General features: G+C 40.0%; 1 protein-coding gene across 1 annotated transcript in view; it reads right to left on the reverse strand.

Annotated features, from left to right (window-relative positions):
• KCNU1 (potassium calcium-activated channel subfamily U member 1) overlaps positions 1-22,316 on the reverse strand; it is a 124,341-nt gene that overhangs the window by 67,709 nt on the left and 34,316 nt on the right. The window contains exons 12-19 of the mRNA XM_045821802.1: positions 21,157-21,239; positions 19,975-20,044; positions 16,811-16,963; positions 12,900-13,012; positions 12,451-12,519; positions 8,687-8,776; positions 8,453-8,550; positions 1,905-2,019 (exon numbers count right to left, since the gene is read on the reverse strand). Coding sequence (XP_045677758.1) covers positions 1,905-2,019; positions 8,453-8,550; positions 8,687-8,776; positions 12,451-12,519; positions 12,900-13,012; positions 16,811-16,963; positions 19,975-20,044; positions 21,157-21,239 — 791 coding nt within the window. The remainder of the gene's footprint in view (positions 1-1,904; positions 2,020-8,452; positions 8,551-8,686; positions 8,777-12,450; positions 12,520-12,899; positions 13,013-16,810; positions 16,964-19,974; positions 20,045-21,156; positions 21,240-22,316) is intronic.

The raw sequence follows: 22,316 nt of genomic DNA on the forward strand, positions 1-22,316 counted from the left end.
TGAACAACTTTTGTAACAACTGCATTAATGTAGATGTAATGTACATATATATATATGTACATATGTGAACGTATGTATATAGAACACATGCATAATCTCAACAGCAAAGAATGCATTCCTAAGAAATTCGAGATGTTATTTCTGGCATCGCTCTACCATGAATTCTCGCTTCTTGTCAGGCTAGCTGCTATGGGAAGTGACCACGTGTGTCCCATGCCTTGCTCCATATGTCATATCCTTCAGGGAATCGAGATTCCCACTCTCTTCCACCTTCCCAAATCCCACCTCCCAGAGAAAACTTTTGGGGACAATCTATCCCGCCCTCCTTGACCTCTTCCTCCTTTGACCTGCTGCAAGAATCAGTGCAGCATTCAGAGGAATGCTGCCTTATTTCGCTGCTGATTGATTTGACATGAATTCACCTGGTTCACCTAACTAGATTGCCTAAGAGTTGAAACATGATTTCTATGTCTACAAAGACATCAAGCACAATGCCTATCTAGCACATATTCAATAAATACCTCTTACCGACCATTTTAAAAGAAAAAAATTTATCTGCAAATCCCAATACCATCCTGTAGCTATTCTGTTGCCATTAAGAGTGAGGCAAAATATAAATTCACAAAATTCATAGCACCTTTCTTCTGAGCAGTTCTTAACCCTTTCTTACATGTTATCTCAGTTCCATAAAATCCTGGGATGAAAGGCAAGGAAGGGTAGGAACTAAAATTCCTAGGACTTTTTACATTCTTCTCAGCACATACATGAAGTGGTGGCACCTTTGCTGGCTCAGGCATTTACACCTGCCTCCCCTGTAGAAGAGGTACAGTACAACCTCCGTTAAAGTGACCCCTCAGTCCAGAATCCTTAAACAAAAGCATCAGTGCTTGGTATTAAAAGAAAGAGTTGAATTACAGCAGAAACAAGATCAATGATTTATTGCAAAATCCACATTTTGGGAAGGTCCTTCACTTATTACACATTCAGTCCAATTTTGTACACCGTCTTAGACATACTAATTGATAATTGCAATTATAAGGAATATTTAATGAGCACTTACTCTCAGCCAGGAATTAAGTGCTTTTAATACCTAATCTCACCACAAAAAAGACATATAAAGAATTCATTATGATTATACTCACTTAAGATACCAAAGCTGAGACACCTGGAAGTTAAGGAACTTGCTCCAAATCACGAAGTTTACAGCCAGCATTTGCACTTACTTTATGTAAAGCCAGAGCACAATGACTATGCTGTGCTGATAATATTGTATTTAACAGGACACAATCACATTTCTCAGCCATTAAAGATTTTCTTGGTATAGGATAGCTACTACACTGCAATGTTCCCAACATATTACATTTCTAATGAAGTTTAGAGCAACAGAACTTTTAGATCAACCCTCTCTTTATAATTACTAGACAGATCATATCACCCTCCCCTCACAACCCTGCATTCTAGTTCATCAAAGTTTTGATGTATCAAAGAACTATATGGAAAGGGGTGAGGGTTCCTGACCCTACTTTGCAGATTCCAAAAAAAAAATCAATCTCATCACTGATTTGTTGAAAATGGGGAATATATTAATAATAAAAAGCCATTTGGGAATAATTGAAATTTCATCTCAACTCACATTTCTAGAGTGCCTGAAAGGTGATCTGAAAGAGACTGGATACATAACCTTTGGTTATGGTAAGCATAGATTACTTCAAGGGTGTTGGGAGAGGTATATTTGCTTAGCTTCATGATATTAGGAGAAGTAGGGGTGAAATCATATTGGTGAGAAACAGTTCCATTGCCCAGTATAGGAGCTGATAAAGCAAATATTCTGATTCAAGAGAAATTTTTATTGCCCTGTGACTCTTAGAAAACCATAGGGGACCAGGGTTCTCTGAGGCTCTTACCTGGTGGCACAGCTGATGTTGGTAGTTGTACTTGGCTGTTCCACTGGAGAAAAATCCCTCACTGCTATTCCATGGGATTCCTCCACACTACTTGTCTTCACCACCATTGTTGTCTCTGCAATAGCATAGTGAGCTTAAGAGAGCTGGCATAATATCTATCCATAAGGGATTTTGAATCATTCCTATTGGCTAAGACATTTCTACGTCCTTAACTGGGTAGAGGCTGGGGATCCTTTGCTACAGACTACTTGTAAGAGGATAAATGATGAAAGACTATTTAATTTCCTTCTATAGAATTGATAGTGAGTGGAAAATGATTGTGAGGATTTCAATACCACATAGTTATGCTCACAATAAGTACCTACTGAGTTGCTGCTGTGTTTTTCTAATCCATCACTCCCTCCATCTCACCCAAGAGCACTCCATCTAGGGAGCCTTCCTGCTACAGGCAGGGTCTAGAGCCACTACACAACTCAGAGAAAAAAACTCTGTATGAGTCTCCTTTTCCCTTCTGCAGATAGCACTCAGGTTGTAATTCATTCTACTTGGATATTGCCTTCTAGTACTTTATTTTCCCTACACGGCTTCTTATATTATTAATTCTCCAAACATTTCTAAAGTTCAAACTCTGGATACAATGCAAAAGCAAATAATGTTTTCATCAGAAAAGTGAGGATAATACTGGGACTTCACAGGGTGATTGTGAGGAAAAATGAAGAGTATTTGAAATTTAATAATTACACAAGCAACATGGAGCTGCACTGGGATGCAAAGAGCTGACACTTGAGCCATTACTTCTTGGTCGTGATTGTGTCCCCACACGTTCGTACGCGATCATGACGTTCTTCCTTCAGAACCCACATTTGACCTAGGAATCCTTTCAACACACTTGGATAGGAGGACTTTATTGGTCAATTGGCACTTGGTATTATGATGAAAAATAATATTCTAAAGCATGCTTTGGAAGTTAAATGCTTCCTCTTTCACTCTTCAAGGACACTGCATTATCTCCTTGCCTGAACCTGATCAGAGATGGGAAGATTGTCTGAGAAGAAGTTGCCAAGGTGAGGGACAAAGTCAAAGAGTAGCCATCATTGCTACTCCTCTTCCCTCGCCCACCCAAGTAGAGAACAGAGACGTGGCCTTTGCCTCCTGTGTCAATTTAAGAATCATTTCCGTACTGAGACTACTCAGAATGGGGAGTTCATGCGGAACAAGGCTTTAACCCCACATGTCACCAGGTTTTGGATCCTGGCAGACAGAAAAATCCACACACAAAAAAATCTTGGCATCCTCTTCTTTTGTCGTAATCCTTTCTGAACCATTCTAATCCACGGAAAATATTGAGTCAAAACACACTTCTGGAAGAAGAGGGACATCCTTTGGATACGTGATTTGTCGGCTTAAATCATCAGTAATTGCATCACACAGGTGTGCTGAGAGCCAGCTTTGGCATAAGACTGCTCCCTACCTGGAAGCCTCAGAAGCCTCTGCTTACATATGGAGGCCTGGTGGGGCCTTTCAGATTGACTGATGTTTCCTTATCTTGAGGTTCCCTTTGGCCCTGGGGAAATGGCCCGGGAAGGGAATATCTAAAGAAAAGTCTGAGTGAGAACTAGTATGTTACCAACTGTCAGACTTTAAAGGCCAGTGGCTTAGGACACATGACAGAAGTTGAACTATGGAATGTAAAAAGCAACATGCTCAAACCGGCTTAGGAACAATAGAGCTTTCGGGAAGTCTCCGCTTTCTCAAGCCCCAACTCTCCAGCCAAAACCAGTTGCCAGGTTCTAAAAAAAAGGGTGTGAAATTCTTGCTAAGGCTTTGAATCTTACCTTGTGTCATTCTTTATAAAATCTCTTCTGAAAACACATTGATGATGTGTATAATTTTGAAAGCTTCCATAATTATCGAAGTACGTGCATGGGTGTGGGGGTCAAAAGGATAGCCCGTGTGAGGACTGGCCAAGTGTCTGGCTGTGTGCTGGCAGCCTGAAGCTGAAAGATGAACTGGCACACAGGATCTCCTTTGGACCCTTGCAACTCTGAATTCTGTAATCCTAATGACCTTCAAGAAAAAAGTCTAAAGTGTTCCTCCACCAGAGTGCAGACAGGGCAGTTAAGAATGAGCAACAATCTGTCATTGCCCTTGTCCCAGTTTTTATGCTGCTTTGCACATTTGAAAAAAAAATCAAAAAATAAAAATAAGGAGATAAAATCACCTCTCTCAAAGGTCTCAAAGGCAGTAGATAAGTAACTGAAGTTTCTTTGATTTCATTTTAATTTTAAATAATTCAATAATAGTTCAATAATTTTATTTATTTACATTTTTATCTATCAGTTGCTTACAGTGTACACGTAATCATTTTTTCATATTTTAGGCAAGAAAAACATGGAATGAATTTTGCCTAACACTCTAACTAGGCTGATGGTGTCTTTCCATAGTTTACTATGTCTTCCCCATGGATATTCTAAAATAAGTTTTTGAATAAAGCATTAGACATCAATAAAGCATGGCATCTAAGACCTGGGGATGACTGTGAAAAAGTGAAAGTCCTGTATGCAGCCAACATTATCATTATCTTTCTCTCTTCTTCAAGTAGTGATTTCCTTGAAAGCTATGTGCAAACATTTTCCCTTCCTGGCATGCATGATAAGATCACATATTAAGACAGGCCTCATATATGATTTCCAAGTGGGTAGCAATAATTCTACTCCTGTCTCCCTCAAGAAATCTTAGCATAAGTTCAAATGAGTGAAAATAATTCCTATATTATTTGGATAATTCTGAATCTTCTTCAATCTACTAAATAGCTCATTTGTTGCAGGCATTTACAAAATTTTACATTTACCAATCACTGTCACACACCTAGAGCGTGATATCATAGATTCTTGACCAGAACCGCTGCTCTTAAGGACTGCGGCACCAGCAGGATGACGGATCAGGCCACTGCCTCCGTCTTGCAAATATAAGGGTAACATTCATCATCTATTTATTTCTTTATTGATACATCCATTTGTGGTAAGAACCTGATTTCAGGAAAATCATTGTAGATCCAGGGAAGCCAGCTAGAAAGCTGCTGTAATCGTTGGAATGAGAAGCAAGGGGGCCACAGCTGCAGTGGGGATGAACAGTAAGGACCGAAGAATATGAAGCCCCACAGTCAACTGCAGGACTAGAGAGAACCATCGCGACTGTCATGAGTATAGGAATTCAACATATTTCTGTATGTTCTTTGCGGAATTATTACCAAACTGCTTTCCTTTTTGTTGGACTTCGGTGGGCGTGTGATGGTGACCCTGCTTTAGAGAAGAGTCATGCAGAAACACCTCTACGCTCTCTCCTACCTAAGGCCACTGGCACAGGAGGAGAGCTCTGATGACTTCAGAGGGGCTGGGGTAAGCCAGCCCGGGGAGAGGAGCTGGCAGAGTCATCAGGGTGGTCCTCCTTCTGCCTCCTGGGTTTGGAGCTTTCCTCCCTAGGGAGCACTGGCTGGGGCGGCCCCTCTCTCAGAGGGGCCAGTGAGTCTCGGATGGTTATGAAAAAAGAGACCCAGGGACAAACCAGTTAATTCAAGTCTGGCCCACCTATTCAAACTATTTCTAACTCTTTTCACACCCTGTCTCCAGTTTCATTTCCATAATTTCCCTTTCAGGTGTGATTCTATGACAAAAATTAGCATTCTAATGAGACCTCTGAAAGTTCTCAGGGGGTGGGATCAGAGTGTTTGGCCACAACGTTCCCGAGGGCCATTCTTCCATTGCCCACTCCCTCCACGCCATCATATGTGAAGGTTCCTGTGTTCTCTTCCTTGCCCTGGTTGAGGACCCCTTCTCGGGGAGCTTCCTTCCGCATTCGAGATGTCAGTGGTGAAAGAGCAGGCAGTGAACTCTGAAGTTAGCACCCGGAAAGTTCCTGCCCAATAAGTTACCTAACAACTATTCCTCTTGCTCTGAAGGCCAGCCCTATTAGTCTTCATGCTAACGGATGGGGTAGAATCAGTATACTCTACCAGAACTCCTCCGCCAATTTTTATTTCATTGATTAGAAAAAATAATAATTCTTTTTATGTTCCCATATGTAATGTGATAATTAACATATATGTAGTACTTATCATTTTCCAAGCACTGGTCTTAATGATTTTTATATTAATATACTCAAAATGTATGCTTTATATACTAATATTCCCATTTAATCCTCTGAGATATATGATATTATCAACATTTTACAGAAATGTGAAACCTAGGGAGACTTTAAATAATGTGCCCTAAGCCACTCAGCTAAGTGACTGGTGCTAAATCCCTGTTCTAACCACTGCACCCTGCTGCCTCCCTAAAACTGTAGACAATGACCTTCAGTGGAGAACCTCTGGTGTGGTTCTAGTTTAGAAAAGTGAAAGTAATCAGAGGTAGAGGGATTATGAATCCTAGACTATCACAGCCATTTTCAACCTTTTCCATCTCATGGTACACATAAACTAATTACTAAAATTCCAAAGCACATCAAAAAATATGTTTTGCTCATCTGACAAAAATAGGTATAATTTTAATTCATTCACACTGGGTGGCTATTGTTGTATTGGCTGTTGTCATTTTTTTTTAAGTTTGAAAATCAGGGAAAAGAGGTCAGTGCCCCTAACTAAATAGTCAGGTATTTCATGTTTTAAAAATTCTTGCTGCACACCAATTGAAAATCGCTGGACTATCAGAATGAAAAAGGGCCATAGAGGTGGTGAGAACTTCCAGGTTTGGAAATGATACCAAGACCCCAAAAGGTAACATCTTTTCCTTAAATCACAGCTAATGAGTAGTAGAGCCGTGGTCGGAATTCAAGTTTTCTGAATTCTCGTTCGGTATAGTAGGAGGAAGAAATCGGTGGAACTGAGAAAACTTCATTGGCTCAATCAAGTGATACTTATCTGAAGGGAGCAGGCCAGGGATGCCCTTCACCTGACTGTGAAATGTTCAACCTGGAATTGGTACTAATCCAAAGTCAGTCAAGTATCTATTTTGACGCCCATTGGTAAATTTCTAAGTCCTTTTTTGAAAGTTAATTCTCTGGGAGAATTTCCAGCTATTATCATGACTTTTAAGTATATAAGGCCAAGCAGTCAGCTTCTATAATAATGTCCTCATTGGAACATTTTGGCTTGAACTAACTCTTCAGATTCAAATTCACACTCAAGACTAGGCTTTAGACACCAGGTCAGTGAGCATTTCATGGAACTCTGCTGCCATCATCTGGAAATTGGAGTGAAGCACAGCTGACTCGTTCATCGCCTGGTATTTTGGTCTCCTGGACCAGATTACTGGAGTTCCCCTGAACCCCATGGGCTAGGCTTGGCAGCAGTGGTGACTGAGGGTCCGTGAGGAGCAGGAAGAGTAAGTGACTCCATTATGAGAATAAAAAAGTTCTGAGGAATGTGATAACTACATCGAAGCTCAAACATTAGATTTTAAAGTCTTCCTTTAATACTATAAAATATGTGTCATAGAAGTGGGTAAAATTTAGTATATATACAAATAAAAAGGCAGAGTCTTTCTCTTTAAACAAAAATATTTCAATCTTTATATGACAACAACTTCCTGCTTTGAAATATTTATAGTAAACCACACTTAAAAGTCAGCTAAATTAAAGGGATGATGACACGGTTTTATGAAACTGTTTTGCAAAATGACTGATAGCAGTGCAAGTACATGGGTGTGTACAATTTATGTGCTAAAGTTTTATTTGCACACTGTGTTTGTAGGGGTGTGTCCACTGCATGAAACCATGCTAAATTCCCATAAGGGTATAAAGACATGTATAGTGAGATGCTTTTTACATATTTTTCCCTCTTACCCCTTCTTTAGTGGGATATTTCCCATATTTAGTCAACTTCATCTATTGCCTCAAAAAAGATTCATATTGTTATAGAATTCAAAAAGAGTCAATGTTTAACTTTGGAACCCACAACAGGGTCTTAAAGCCCATTTAATTAATAATATTCTTCAGACTAAAGCATTTCAAGAAATTATAAAGGAATAGTGTTCCTTCTCTTTGGCTTAAAAATATATTTCCTCACAGTCCTGGAAGCTGGAAGTTCAAGAACAGAGTACTGGTGAGGCTGATATCATCTGAGGCCGCTCTTTTGGGCTTGTACACGGCTCTTTTAGGAATGGGTCTTTGTTTGTTTTTCTATGCTCCAAACTGTCTTGGACTCTCAAGGGGAAATTGAAAAATTCAGAAAAAACACAGACAGGGTTAAGACAGAGCCTTTAATTTTGCCTGCAGAGGGGCAGCATGAGCAGCCCCTTGGACCTGCTCCTCAGTGAGTCTCCTGGAGAACTCATTTGCCTGGCCTGGGGTCGAGCTGAACTCGACAACTAGGAAGGTTGCTTTCAGCTCTAAAAGATGGATTCTCAGGTCTTGCATGCCCAGTGGGGAAACGTCTGCCACTTCTTGGCCAAGTTCAAATGGGCATTGTCCTTTAAGGGGAGATCTCGCCTCTTTCCTCAGCCACACCCCAGAAGCTGGACTGAGGACAGCCAGATATAAAGCACAGTTACCTGTGAACGATCGATGGCTCCTGCTTTTGCAGCTACATTTTCCAATTAGCTCAGGAGAATGCACATCACTGTGACAGGTGGCACAGTAAAAGGCAGCTCTGGACAATGAAAGCAAATCAAGAATGACTTATGTGAGGCTTCACACTACGGAAGCGTGGCGCTGACTCAGTCTGCCTGCCATTAAGTTGTGTGTGCTTTAGGACTTTCTCCCCATAAAGTAATAAAAAAAATTACCTTTTGACAGTCTTTGCAGATTCAGCAATAAAGAAACCTAATGTGTTCTTATGCAGCTTAACCTGTGCAGGTGGATTTAATACTGGACCACTGCAGACAGAAAATAAAAATACAGTAATTTTCCCTTCAATTTCTGTGCCAGTGTTTGGTGTTTCACTCTGTCATTACAAATGGATTCTCTAAATTGCAGAGTTAATAGGACTCAACACCCTTTTACTGCTAAACATGGTAGGAAATGTGAATTTGACTGTGTTTAATACTCTGATTGCCGCTAAATATGCTGAGGGAAGGCAGGCCGCAACACCACTGCTGAGCCACGTACACGGCGGAGCTAAGGGCGGGCTCTTTGCTGGACTGTGTCCCGATTCTGGGATGGTCAAACCAACTCGGACGTATGGTGCTTTGATGACTGAAGCTGTCCATTGCCATCTAGGCCAAGGCCACACAGTTGCTAGACTTGCTAGTAGTGCTCATCCTTAGGCTACTTGACCTTCAAAATTCAATGAAGTCTATTAATCGGTTGGGTTCGGAAGTTCCTTTTATTGGCCTGTGCATTTTCTGAACATCTATATTTCTTTTGACTTCATTTTTGTCTCCTGACTGCAAGGTTTTGAGGGTAGGGACCACATGAATTGTTTCTATTTCTACATTACTTGAATGTTTTGATATTCGATTTTCTTATTGTTCATGTGATTGAAAATGCTGTCTTACAAATTTCTTCCTTGATATTCCTTGGTGCAGTGCTCTGTTATGACTGTTCGAGTGCCTGACATTTCTCCCTATGTTTGTCAGATCTTTCGTTGTTTTTCAGACCTCCAATATGGTAAGGTCTCAGAACCCTACAACCCCCTGCACTGCATTTGTGCATGATGAAAGTATTCCTTTCATCCTTAAAAGCACACTACTTTTATATACACATCAGAAAGGGGTTACGTCTTTATTTTGGCAAAGCTTGTTCTGCTGTGAGAGTACTCCCAGTAATTTCCATGTGCTAGAGCCTCACAAAAATAAAAGGGCTTGTACAGCAAAAGCTCTTCAGCCCAGTGCAATGAGGAGGAAGGTGCCAAATAGCTATGTTCAGGTAGATTATTGCTGAAGACACTGGGTGGCATTTCTGAGTACCTTCCGACTGGTAGTAACGAGTGGAATGGTTGTTTTAACTAAAAAAGAGAATGAACCTGGATCTGTGCCTCCCACCGCAAATACCACTGGTAAAAGGTCACCAGCCAGCAAGCACACACTCAGTTATACCTTCACATCTCCTTTGCAAAAGGGATGGTCCTTTGAACTTTTATTAAACATTTAGTTATGAAGAGACTGCCATTACTAATAATCTCTGGTTACATTTGAAAGAAGAGGTGAACTTTTGAAGATTTTTTCTGAATTGGCATTATTGCTTAATTCCCCTCCTCATTAATCATGGCCAGTTGCTTTACTGGAGAATGTTGGCTGCTGGAACAATCTCAGAATATTATCTAACTGGGTCAGGTCCAACTTTATCTCTTAGCGGGTGACAAATTATTCCCTAAGACAAATCTTCATGGTTACCCAGGGGGTTTGCAAGTCACAGAGTATATTCAAGTGTGTTCACTAGAGGAGAAAATAAAAGGTGAGGGAAGAGGTTAGCCATCGGTGTTCCGGCACACGCGCCTGAAGCCAGCCGCTGAGACGCCCTGTCTTCCTCCCCCTCACACGCGGCCATGGCAGGTTTAGTACAGCTTGGTGATCTCAAGCACAGCCCCCCAGCCAGCTTGAGTTCAGATTCTGGCTCTGCCACTTGGGAGTCATGTGAGCTTGGGGAAATTAGTTAACCTTCCTGGGCCTCAGGCCTCTCCTCTGTGAAATGAGCTAATGACTGTGCACATCTCACAGCACTGCTGTGAGGACTCAGGAGTTAATGTAGGCAAAGTGCACTGTCGGTCATGAACAAGCAACCCTGTAAGACACTGCTATTATCAGTATCTTTGCCAAATCAGGGTTTAATTTCTTTGATTCGCCTGACTTTTTGGTGAGAAACCAAAGTTAAATCTATGTTAGAACAAGTTCCTCTTTCATTGTGGGTAGGTGCGTGCTACATAGGAAACAGCACCAGAACCTGTCAGATACATAGAGACATTAGTTCCTTATAGGTATTCATGTTGCCAGCGTATGGTGTCCTACTAGTCATTCTAATAATGTTTATAGAAATCTAGGATGCTGGAGTTGAAGAGGAACTTGAAAGCATTTGGTCCAGTAGTTCCCAGTTGCCAGCGAATAAACGGACTATCTCACAGAGACTTTAAAAAGTCTCAGGCTCCACCCTTGGGGATTTTCATTTTGTCACGTTCAGAAGTGGGGGTTTTAGAATCTATATGTCTTTAAACTTTTGCAAATAATTCTGATGTGTAGCCCAGGTTTTAAAGGCCAAAAAGATGTTAAAACTTAACCAAGTTGTAGGCTGGTCTGAAATCCAAATTTCTGGGTTTAGGTTTAGGTTTTGAGATTTGTCTGGAGCATGGCAGGGCTGCTGAGGAGACCTCAGCCAGCCAGACAACCCTTCTTGCTCTTCTCTCCTTAATGACGCGCTGTGCAGAGCGCCCACTGGTTTCTTCTGCCCAGATTTCTTCTGCATGCTTTCTACTCACACAGAACTGCTGTTCTTTCCAACCTTTTGTATAAAATCATTCCTTTGTCGTCCGAGTGCTATCACTCGACTGTTTCCTTGCAATGGCAGCGCTCCTGGTCATGTCAGCTTTAGAGCTGGCAGGGTCTCAGGTGTTCGTTAACAGGGCGTCCTCACTCTACAGCTGATGATCGCTTTGCCAAGGCCACTGAGCTAGCAGATCACAATCAAGACTAGGAGCTAATGTGCGGATTCCAATTTAATTTAAGGGAGTTGTAAACCATACATAAGCTAACATCTTTCTTGTTTCCCATCCATTTAAGCCCCCCTTTTTATTTTTCATCATCTTTTCACTATGTATCATTGTAGCTGATTCTGTACTTTTCCAAAGTTTTTTATTACCGTATTTTCCATACCATAAGACACACCTAGGTTTTATAGGAGGAAAATAGGAGGAAAATTTTGAAGCAAAAAATGTAAAATATTTAGTAATATAAATAACACAATATTTCATGAATGTAATATTGATGAAATCAGAACTCAACAGCAGCATTAACAACCATTATTCCTCCCAAATTTGGTGGGGGGAGAGAAAGGGTGCGTGTCTTATAGTCCAAAAAATACGATACATGATAACTTCTTTTACTTCTCATATCATCCAATATGGGTTCTCAGGGGATGCTGGTGATGTTACCTCTTTCTTTCACCTCCCCTGTTAATAGGAGACTTTATCTAGCAGGGCAGTCAAATTCCCATTTTGCCATATTTTGCAGATTTTTTTTCTAAGGCTACATTTTGTGAGAACATTTTTACCATAAATAATTCTATTTCACACTATGGTTTCATGGTCAAGATCTGCAAGACCTGATAATACATTAAGAGGAACAGATCTGAGAAGGTGATCATTTCTTCTCTCCCCTGCTCACGTGAATAGAGGCAGGGTCATAGGAGCAAAGGCAAAGTGCCTGTCCACCCTTCGGGGTAACCGTTCTAACCCCAGTCATTACAGGTGATACTAAATGCACCACAGCAACCTGGGTGCCCAGGTTGACTGGCTCTCAACAAGCAGCAGAAAGCTTAGTTACGGCTGTATCCTTTCGAAAACTCTTAATCATAACATTCCCCTCCAAAACACTGAAGAGGTTCGAAGCCTCATTGCTACCAGGAGCTGGAACACATGGATTCGTGCTGGACGGCTATCAGCATGAGGTGCAGCTTCACAAAGCAGAGCCTGGAAAGGAAGACAGAGGCGTGAGGAGAGGGAGGACAGCAGGGTGCTGCTTCGCAGTACTCTGACTAACACTCGGTGCCCTGCCCGCCGGGAGAACGCCAGCCCCTCGGCGGAGGAAGAGCCTCCCAAATATGGAATTCCCCCTCATGCGTGAATCCAGCCCGAAATAACTCATAGCCATCATGCCAATGGGGCAGAGATAAAATTTTTGTCCCCCAAATTCCAGGCTGCAAAGACTCAGACTTATTCACTCTTATGTCTTGTAGTCTTATATCTTCAGTGCTTTTCATGGAGCCCAACCTACAGAGAGTCATCAATGAGCATTGTGGAAAGAGTGTCGTTGCATGAAAAAAATGTGGAAAGTCTTTCTTTTAGCTTACCGGGAAACTTCAGGAAAAGTCATTCCAGCAAAGTCATCAGAGAGATGCTGAGTCAGGATTTTGTTCTTCAGGCCATTTACAAAAATTTTTTGCCAGGGCTGTTTCGGATTGACCTGTAATATGCGATCATGCCACATGAAGCCCTTGACATGGACTACGGGATGCTATCATGCAAGTGGTATGTTTTGCTAAGCAGCAAACCAGTACCCCTTGCACTTAGGTGGTAGGAAGGGGATTTGTCCTAGTGCTTAACTGGAGAAATATCAAAGGAAGAACTGAAACTGTAATATACATCTCAACTCTTTTCACTAAAGACTTCAAAATGAAGTGGAAGCAATAACGGCAGTTTCTTCCCACAGGGCATCCAAGACTCCTTGCTGGAAATTAGAATTCTTCTTCCAATAATTTCAGCAAGGTAGCCTGGTTTTTGAGTAGGTAATAAGATGGGAAGGATAATATTGAATGTAAGTTGTGTATCCCTAGATACGGCTGTTCAAGACTGGTCTTTTAAACACAGCATTTTTTAACTAACTACAGGCATACCTCATTTTATTGTGTTTGACTTTATTGTACTTCACAAATGTTGCTTTTTCTTTTTACAAGTTGACGGCAAAGCCCTCCACCAGCAAAGATAACGACTCACTTCACTGAGGTACTCGCTTTATGGCGACGGTCTACAACCATCCCGAAATATCTCTGAGGAACATTTCTAACTACTTACCACCAAGAAAAAAATATATACATGGTTTCTGCTCAGTATCAGAACCCTTCATAGATTCAAATGAACTCATAAAGAACCACCCTTATTAATGGAAATGCAAATGTAAAAACCAAGGATAGCAATAGGTTTCCAGAGAGATGAGAAATGTGAAGGGAGAAGGGTATCTCTCAAAAAGGCTAAATTCACCCCGAGAAGACAGGGGCGGTTGCACCAGCCATCTCCATTATTTGTGTGAGATCCCTCCCAATTTTGTTATGCTCTCCCTGCATCCTCCTCACACTCCCCCACCTGCTTCCATGAGAATCACTACCACACTGTTCTGACATGGCAGGAACCGGCATCTTAAAGCCCAGAATCTCTGATAAAAGTCTGGGATTTCTATAAACTCTGAAACATTGTAGCCATGGAGCGTTAACGCCAGTTCAGAAATACTTCTCCAGTGGCCATTCTGTAGTTTAAGAAAGACAAATAAAAACACAAACCGATATTTCTGCCCTGCTAAAGATCACCATCTCATGCAATCCAGGCACCCCCTAATGCTTCCTAAGACTCAGCTGAATCTCCTGCCCTTTCCCACTCTCTTAAATTCCTCTGTGGAGGAGGGCTCACCTCATTGGGCAGCTCATACCACTATTTAGGCCCCCACTACTGAAGAAATTGGCTTAGTGCTTTTAATCTAAATGTTTCACTTTTGGAAAAGGGTAAAAAATGGTAACCATAGAGACAGAGAAGACTTCCTGAGTTAGTTTTTAAAAGGTTAGAAAGGGAAACAGGAAGACAAGAAGGATTTTGGATTTGGAAAGCAGAATCGGAGAGCTCACCGAGATCAGCTGGATTAGCCCTAATCTAAATTTAAGCTTGTAAGGGAATGCTTTGTGCCTAACACCTACGGGACTGCTTTTCAAACCACGGTTTCCCACCATGCACTCAATATAGTAAAAAACAAACAAAGGCATTCTATCGATCCAAGGCCTTTTGATCTGAGTACTCGGGAGTTTTACAAGTGTTAACTCAATACTTGGAAAAATCTGGTTATGAGATTAATAACTCTCATTTATAGATGCAATAACTCCCATCTGTAGAGGCGAAAACTAACAGTGAAAGTCAAGTGCCTAACCTGAGAAAGGTGGGGCATAAGATACTGGAGTTCTGACCATTAAACCTAAGCAAATAGTTAATTACAGACTATGAAGCACCAGAGCAGCATGCACCATTAAAAAATCTTGCTCTGGCTCACTCTGCCCAGTTTAGGATTTCTGAAAGTGAGTTTACTTCTAAAAAAAGAAAGAAAGAAAGAAATGATCATGACCACAAATATCTCTCAATTCCTGTATCCCAAAAACCACCTTCTGACGAATATTGGCAGATAATCATCCTCAGTGAGGAGGTTACAATTTAAGATGGAGACTCTTATGCTAAGTGAAATAAGCCAGTTGGTGAAAGACACACCATATGATCTCACTTATAAGAGGGATCTAATGAGCAGAATAAACTAGTGGGCAAAATCGAAGCAGAGGCACAGAATCATGGAACAGACTAACAGTGATAAGAGGGGAAGAAGGAGGCAGGGACTGACTGAAAGAAGGTGAAGGGATTAGTCAAAGAACATCTATGAGGGACACATGGACATGTGTGGACAATGGCGAAGGGTCTGATTATGGAAGTTGGGGGTGGGCTGGGTGGATGGGGGTGAAGGGGGAAAATGGAGGACAACTATAATACTATAGTAGCATCAACAATAAAATATTTTTAAAAAATAAAGTAAACAAAGAACAGAAAGAAATAGAAAAGCATAAAAGGGCTGGTTTTACATTTCTACCTCCTATGTTTCCATAAGAGAGGTGAGGTCTTCAGATAGAGAACCCATGCCTTTCATTTTCTCCAGCCACAGAGATTAAAATTGCAATCATCCCTGCAGATGCAGTGGTTTTCTTCCACTTTCTAACCATGCAACACAAAGAGTATTTCCTGACAAGCCATTTCCTAGGCCAGACACAGGGGCTGCCAAGCGAAGGCTAAAGTACAGTCACTGTGGGAGCATCCAGCTCATTTCCGTCTGCCCGGTGGCCATTTCTATTCATCTGCATGTCATGTCTCCTCACATTCACAGAAGGAACCACAGAAAAATTCTATGTGTTCCAAGAAGCATTTTGTTGGCCAGAGCATCATTCACCTCTGCTGTGTTTCCTTAATAGCACCAGAAGAAATGTAAACATTTTTTGAATTTCTTGAACAAGGGAAGTAAGTATGAAGAGAGACCAGGAGGAAAATTGCATGTAAAAAGGCAAATGAGGACTGGTAATCAAATGCGGAGCAAGGTCAATCTCTGGAGGGCCTTTGGACAATGGGATACCAGGCCCAGCTGAGGGTTAAAACATTTCATGGGAATAGCATTTCGAAGGCCATACTCTGCTGTGTTAATGTATTTCAATAGCCTTTTTTAGCTGGTTATTTTGTCTCAGACAAAGGTGGTGTGGGAAACTGCAGACCTCTGACAACCATAAGGATAGAGCAGAGTGGTCAGACTGCAGGTCAGGCAAGTCTAGTTCTGCTACTCACTTATATATGACCAGGTTATTTAGCAGCACTGCCCCATTACTGGGACACTACCTTGGAATATTATTAAGGGGAGACATAATGTATTTAAAATGCATAACACATACAAGGCATTTGATTTGTGGTCATTCTTATTACTGTATGGAATGCCCCCAAAATAACCTAGAAATACAGATTTTAATTATTATTTGTATTATTATTTATGTTTGATAGATATATTTATTATCATGTTGATTATTTTATATTTAATTTATATTTAAATATATGACTTCTCCACTAATAACATAACCTTTAATTATATGTCTACTTTCAATAACTCAAAGTGCTCCTACGTTTATGAATACATTTACATTCATATTATCGTGGAGCAGGTAGGAAGCAGAGTTATGATCTCCATTTTGCATGACATACAGATAAACATTCTCAGGCAAGAATAAGATAAATAACTTTTTTCAAGGCCAGTGCAGTCCCTGGGAACTCAATCGAGATTTCTCAATCCCTTTCCAGCTCAAGTAGAAGTCAAATCTCATTTCTTGGGGCCTGTTGCTCTCCTCAATTTTTGTATCTATTTCTGACACTAACGCGTGAGAACGTGGGGATAGAGCGACGATTCAACATCCGCTGACAAGGTCACCTTGCTGTTCTGCTCAAGAAACAGGGATGTCAGGAGGGTACACAAGCCGGGCACCAAGCAGCCTTGGGCCATCAGCCCCAGCTTCAGCTCGGCGAAGCAGATGATGTTGTCTCCGGCAGTCCAGTCCCAGCTGGGGATCTTCGGCAGAAAATCCTGTCCATGGTAGAGGGTAGATCAAATGTGAAGAATAGAAATAATTTGAGAAAGCTCTTTCTAAATGAATGGCTTTATTTCACGTTAAAGCATGTATTGTACCCAGGTCAAGAGAAAAGAACAAATGCAACATTTAGAAGTGGCTAGTGGTCAACTGCTCCACTTTTTAAAACGGAAATAGCTACAGTTGCAAAAACAGGTCAAATGGCATAGGCTCGGATTCTACTAAAAATTTATAATCTTTTCTGTTTATTTTTTAGGGGTATTGTTTTTATTAAGGTATAGTGGATATTTAACATTATATTAGTTTCAGCTGTACAACATAAAAATCCAATATTATTTTTAATTGTTGCTACTATTACAGATATCCCTCATTTTCCCCATAAGCCCCCTCCACCTAGCCTTCACCACATTGTTGTCTGTGCCCAGGCATATATGTATACATGTTCTTTGACTAATCTCTTCCAGTCCCCTGCATCTCTTGCTCTCTGAGATCTGTCCGTCTGTTCCATGTATCCATGCCTCTGGTTTTATTTCATTCTTTAGATTCCACATAATGGTATTTCTCTTTCTCTGGCTGGGTTATTTCACTTAGCATAATATTCTCCACATCCATCCATACTGTCTCAAAGAGTAAGAGGTCCTTTTTTACAGCTGTATAGTATTCATTATGTAAATGTATCACATCTTTTTTATCTACTCATCTACTGATGGGCACTTGGGCTGTTTTCATCTGGGTTATTGTAAATAATGCTGCTATGAACATAGAGGTGCATATAAAGTCTGTCTGGAAAAAGTCCAACCATTGTTAACATAACAAGAACAGTTTGTGTGACATCAAGGTAACCCGGCAGCCAAGGAGAGTGGACTGGAATACATATGTGTGATCAATGATGACTTCACTGTACTAGTCAGTGGGGGCAGTAGATGCCATTGAGTGAGCATGTGTTCTGTGTGGCCATCACATCCAGAATGACTGAGCAAGGAGAGCAATGAATCTGTATCAGATTTTGTGTGAAGCTTTAACATTCCTCCAAGAAACTATTCAGATGATTCAGAAGGCCACAGTTATGGGCAACATGTGATTGGCAGCTTTATCAGGACAATGCATCTGCTCATGCATCGCGTCTCCTACAGAGTTTTTTGGTGAAACCTCAAATCATCCAGGTGGCTCAGCCCAACTACATCCCAGATTTGGCACCCTGAGACTTCTGGCTTTTCCCAAAACTAAAATCACCTTTGAAAGGGAAGAGTTTTCAGACCATCAATGAGACTCAAGAAAATACAACAGGGCAGCTGATGGCAATTGGGAGAACTGTGTGAGGTCCCAAGATGTGTACTTTGAAAGGGACTGAATTGTCATTGTCCTATGCATAATGTTTCTTGTGTCTTGTATCTTCTTCAATAGATGTCATTATTTTTCATATTACATGGTTGGATACTTTCTGGTCATATATTCTTTCCGATTGGTGTTTCGGGATTCAGGGAATATATTCCAAGAATCCTGAAACATCAATCGGAAAGAATATATGATTCAGTATTGATATACATTGCAAAATGATCACAAAAATAAGTCTAGTTAACATCCATCACAATTGTTTATTATTTTTTCTCGTGATGGTAACTTTGGAAATTTATTCTCTTAGCAACTTTCAAATATACAATAAAGTAATATTAACTATAGCTACCATGCTCTATATTACACTACCATGGTTTATTTATTTTTTAACTAGAAGTTTGTACCTTTTGATCTTTTCCACCAATTTTTCCCGTTCCCTGCTTCTGGCAACCACCAATCTTCTCTCTACATCTGTGAATTCAGGGTTTGTTTGTATGTTTGTTTTATTTTTAGATTTGATATATGAGTGAGATCATAGCAAGAAGCACCTATGCAAGAAAAGTCTCAAATAAACAACTTCTGGTTGTCCTTAACTTCTGATACTTTAATGTGTTTTGGTGTGGGTCTCTTTGGGTTCCACTTATTTTAAATTTTCAGCCTCCTGGTTCTGGGTGTCTGTTTCCTTTCCAATGTGAGGGATCTTTTCAGCTATTATTTCTTTAAATAAACTTTGTGTCCTTTTTTCTCTGTTTTCTCCTTCTGGGATTCCTATAATGCAAATGTTGGTCCACTTGATGTTCTCCCATAAGCCAGTTAAGCTGTCTAAACTCATTTGCATTCTTTTTTCTTTTTTGCTGCTCTGGTTAGGTGAGTTTCACTATTCTGTCTTCCATTTCACTGATCTTGTCTTCTGATTCATCTAGTCTGTACTGAGGCTCCATATTGTAATTTGCAGTTCAGTTATTATATTCCTCAGCTCTATGACTTCTCTTCAGTACTTTAGATATTTCCTACCAGTTTGTTGAAATATTCACTTTTTTATTCATTCTTCTTCCAAGTTCAGTGACATTTTTATGACAGTTATTTTGAACTCTTTGTCAGGTAAGCCAGTTATCTCTCTCTCATTAACATATTTTTCTGAGGTTTTGTCTTATTTTGCTTTTTGTTTAGAACACATATTTCTGTTTCTTCATTTTCTTTGACTTTCTGTGTTGGTTTTTATGCATTATAGAAAACATTGACCTCTCCTAGACTTCAAGGAATGGCCTCATATATATGGTAAACCTTATAAATCACCCCCAACCTAGCTCTTCATTATCTCTCAAACTCCTGTGATTGTTTAATCGGTATACTTCAGCTTTAGCGGCTCCCAGCAGTTGAGAGTGTGCCAAGACCTGTCAGTGTCCCAAAGCAGAGGATCTCAAGATGATTTGGAAGTTAGACCACCAGGTAGCAGCTTTTAAAATACACAAATATACCTTTTTCTGAATTTACATTTGTAAGTGATTAACAATCTTAATGAGACTCCAAATTTCACCTACAGTTGGCAAAAACTTTTTGAGTGTAAAGCCATTGGAAGTAATGAATTCATCTACTACTTAGATGAACTAAGTTCATCTAGCTCCACAGATGAACAGACAAGGTGACTGGACAGGCTAGAAAGTTACAATACCTTGTTATGGGATTGAAGTATCTGTATGATGATTCTGGTGTGAGGGCTATAGTTCTTGATAGACAGCACCCTACATAAACAACAAATACGGTCATCAGTGATATGTCACGTACAATGACTTTGTAGTACAATTCAATTCAAAGTTAAATTGATATGTGGGTAAGCATAATAAAATTGCATATTATAAGTTTCATTGTTATGCTGTTCTCTAAGAATGTCCTGTTTAATAAGATACAGTTGTTCTAGTGACTTTGTAAAATAAATCTATCAAAAGGTCAGCTTTTCTTATTAGAAGATTATGGTCTTCTGGGACCAATTCTTGAGAAGGAAATAAACAGTTTCATATATATTTTAGCCTTCAAACTCAAACACATTAATTACAAGAAAAACTGAATACTGAATTATTGTTTGGCACTCGAAATAGTTGAGACTCTCATATCCACCTTCCATATTTTACAACTTAAGAAACTAAAGTTCATGTCATATTTACTGTATTGTGCATAGTGCAAATTCTCAGCTGTTTCTTACTATTTGTGGAATCACCTTCAGCTATTTATGCTTATTTTGCCTTGAGGGCCAGAAGATCATCTGGTTTAGGAACAATGCCATTGCCATCACAATGATAGTTTGAATCTGTTACAAGTCAAGTTCCTGCTCATAGATAGTTCACAGTTAAAGATGGCAGCTAATTCTAGCCATCTTAAAGAGAATTTCCAGTGGTCGCAAGCACATCATACTGAACCACGCACAATCTTTTACCAGAACTACTGGGGAAAAAACCCAGTAAGTAAAGCCTACTAATAGCATTCTCATATCACCAATGGTATCACTATTGCTGAGTGGGAGAGGATGTACTACTTACAATGATGCTATCTGAACAGTTATCAGTTATTTGTATGCTTGCTTTTTAAATGTAGATAGCCATTATATGAAACTTCAAGAAAGTATGTAGATAGAGAAGGCCATAGATACTCAGGATACTGTATTTTGAACTACTTTTTCATACATCTGCATCATCTTTGGGGGCAAAAAAGAAAATAGGCAGAAACCTGTAATATGATGACCCTAATGCTGTGGTAAATGACATCTTCTCCTGTGTAGGCCTATGCACCAGGCTTTCTTTTAAAAGAGGCAGAAATAAATCAACATTGTAGCATTAAAAACACAGTACTAACTTCTTACTTCATAATGTTTGAAGTGTCTTCAGCATGGGAATCACTGCACAAAGGGTTGGCTATTATCAGGCATGCTTCTGCAGATTCCACCTATTCTTCAAGATTGAACGCAATCATTTGTTAATTACATGGGAAGTGCTCTAGTGTTCCTCTTATGGGTTTTCTTTTTTTTTTTTTTCATAAAATTTCCAATAAGAGAACACACTTTGGGAGAAGTTGTGATAAGGATGCAATAACATCAGTGTTGCAAATGCTGCAAGGGCTGTGAGGGCTGTAATGGAACTAAGGCACAGGGTCTCCAACATAGATTTTAGATTGCTTTAAAATGGGTGCATAGTTGTATTTTTCCCATCATCCTAATCATCAGTGTATTGACTACTGATGGGTCAAAAGATCTTTTAAAGCAATTGCCTGTATACTTATTCACCTTTCAGTACAGCAAAGAATGAAGGAACTGGCTATCTGCTTAGCTCAAAGCAAGCAGTCATTCACTATCTATGGATTCTGAATCTTAAGATTCTAGGAAATTATTAGTGTGGCTCTTATAAAACCAAAGTGCAGGAAAGAGAATGATTATTCTGAGTCTGTCATTTTCTGCTTCAATTCTCTGTTAACTCTATAGATCTCTGCTTTAAAAAAAACTGAAGCCTTTTGATTTATACGATTGTGTGAAACCTACAAAATGAGAGGAAGCTGGCTTTGATCTTAAATGAAAGCTGTCTACAGGGTCGGCCTTTAATCATTAGTTTTAGCCCCAACCTTAATGGGATCTCTGCTATTTCCCTTCATGTCCCTCCTATCAGGAGGGACATCAGTGTGTTTAGAAGTTGGTAAATCTGTCCTTTGGTAAGAACCCCATTTGAATGGTAAGATCAAACACACTTTGGCTATCTATAATTTTTACAGATCTCTCAGAGTGTGAAAATGAAACAGCTCTAGATAGAGAGTTTAGTGAACTAAATAACTTCACTGTAAGTGTAGGTAAAGAGTGAGGTCTGCTTTGTGTTTGTCAAACAGGAACTAGAGGTCAATTACTACATTTCTTTTATGATCAATTTTTAAATCGAGAAAGTTGTATATCCCCAAATTTAAGGGTCTAGAGAAATGCTTTTAAAAGAACATATATCCTATCATCTTAATTACTGCAGCTGAGGTTAACTACAAGGA

Source organism: Phyllostomus hastatus, unplaced genomic scaffold (genome assembly GCF_019186645.2).
Source record: "Phyllostomus hastatus isolate PE091 unplaced genomic scaffold, TTU_PhHast_1.1 phas_scaffold_46, whole genome shotgun sequence".
Lineage (NCBI taxonomy): Eukaryota > Metazoa > Chordata > Mammalia > Chiroptera > Phyllostomidae > Phyllostomus > Phyllostomus hastatus.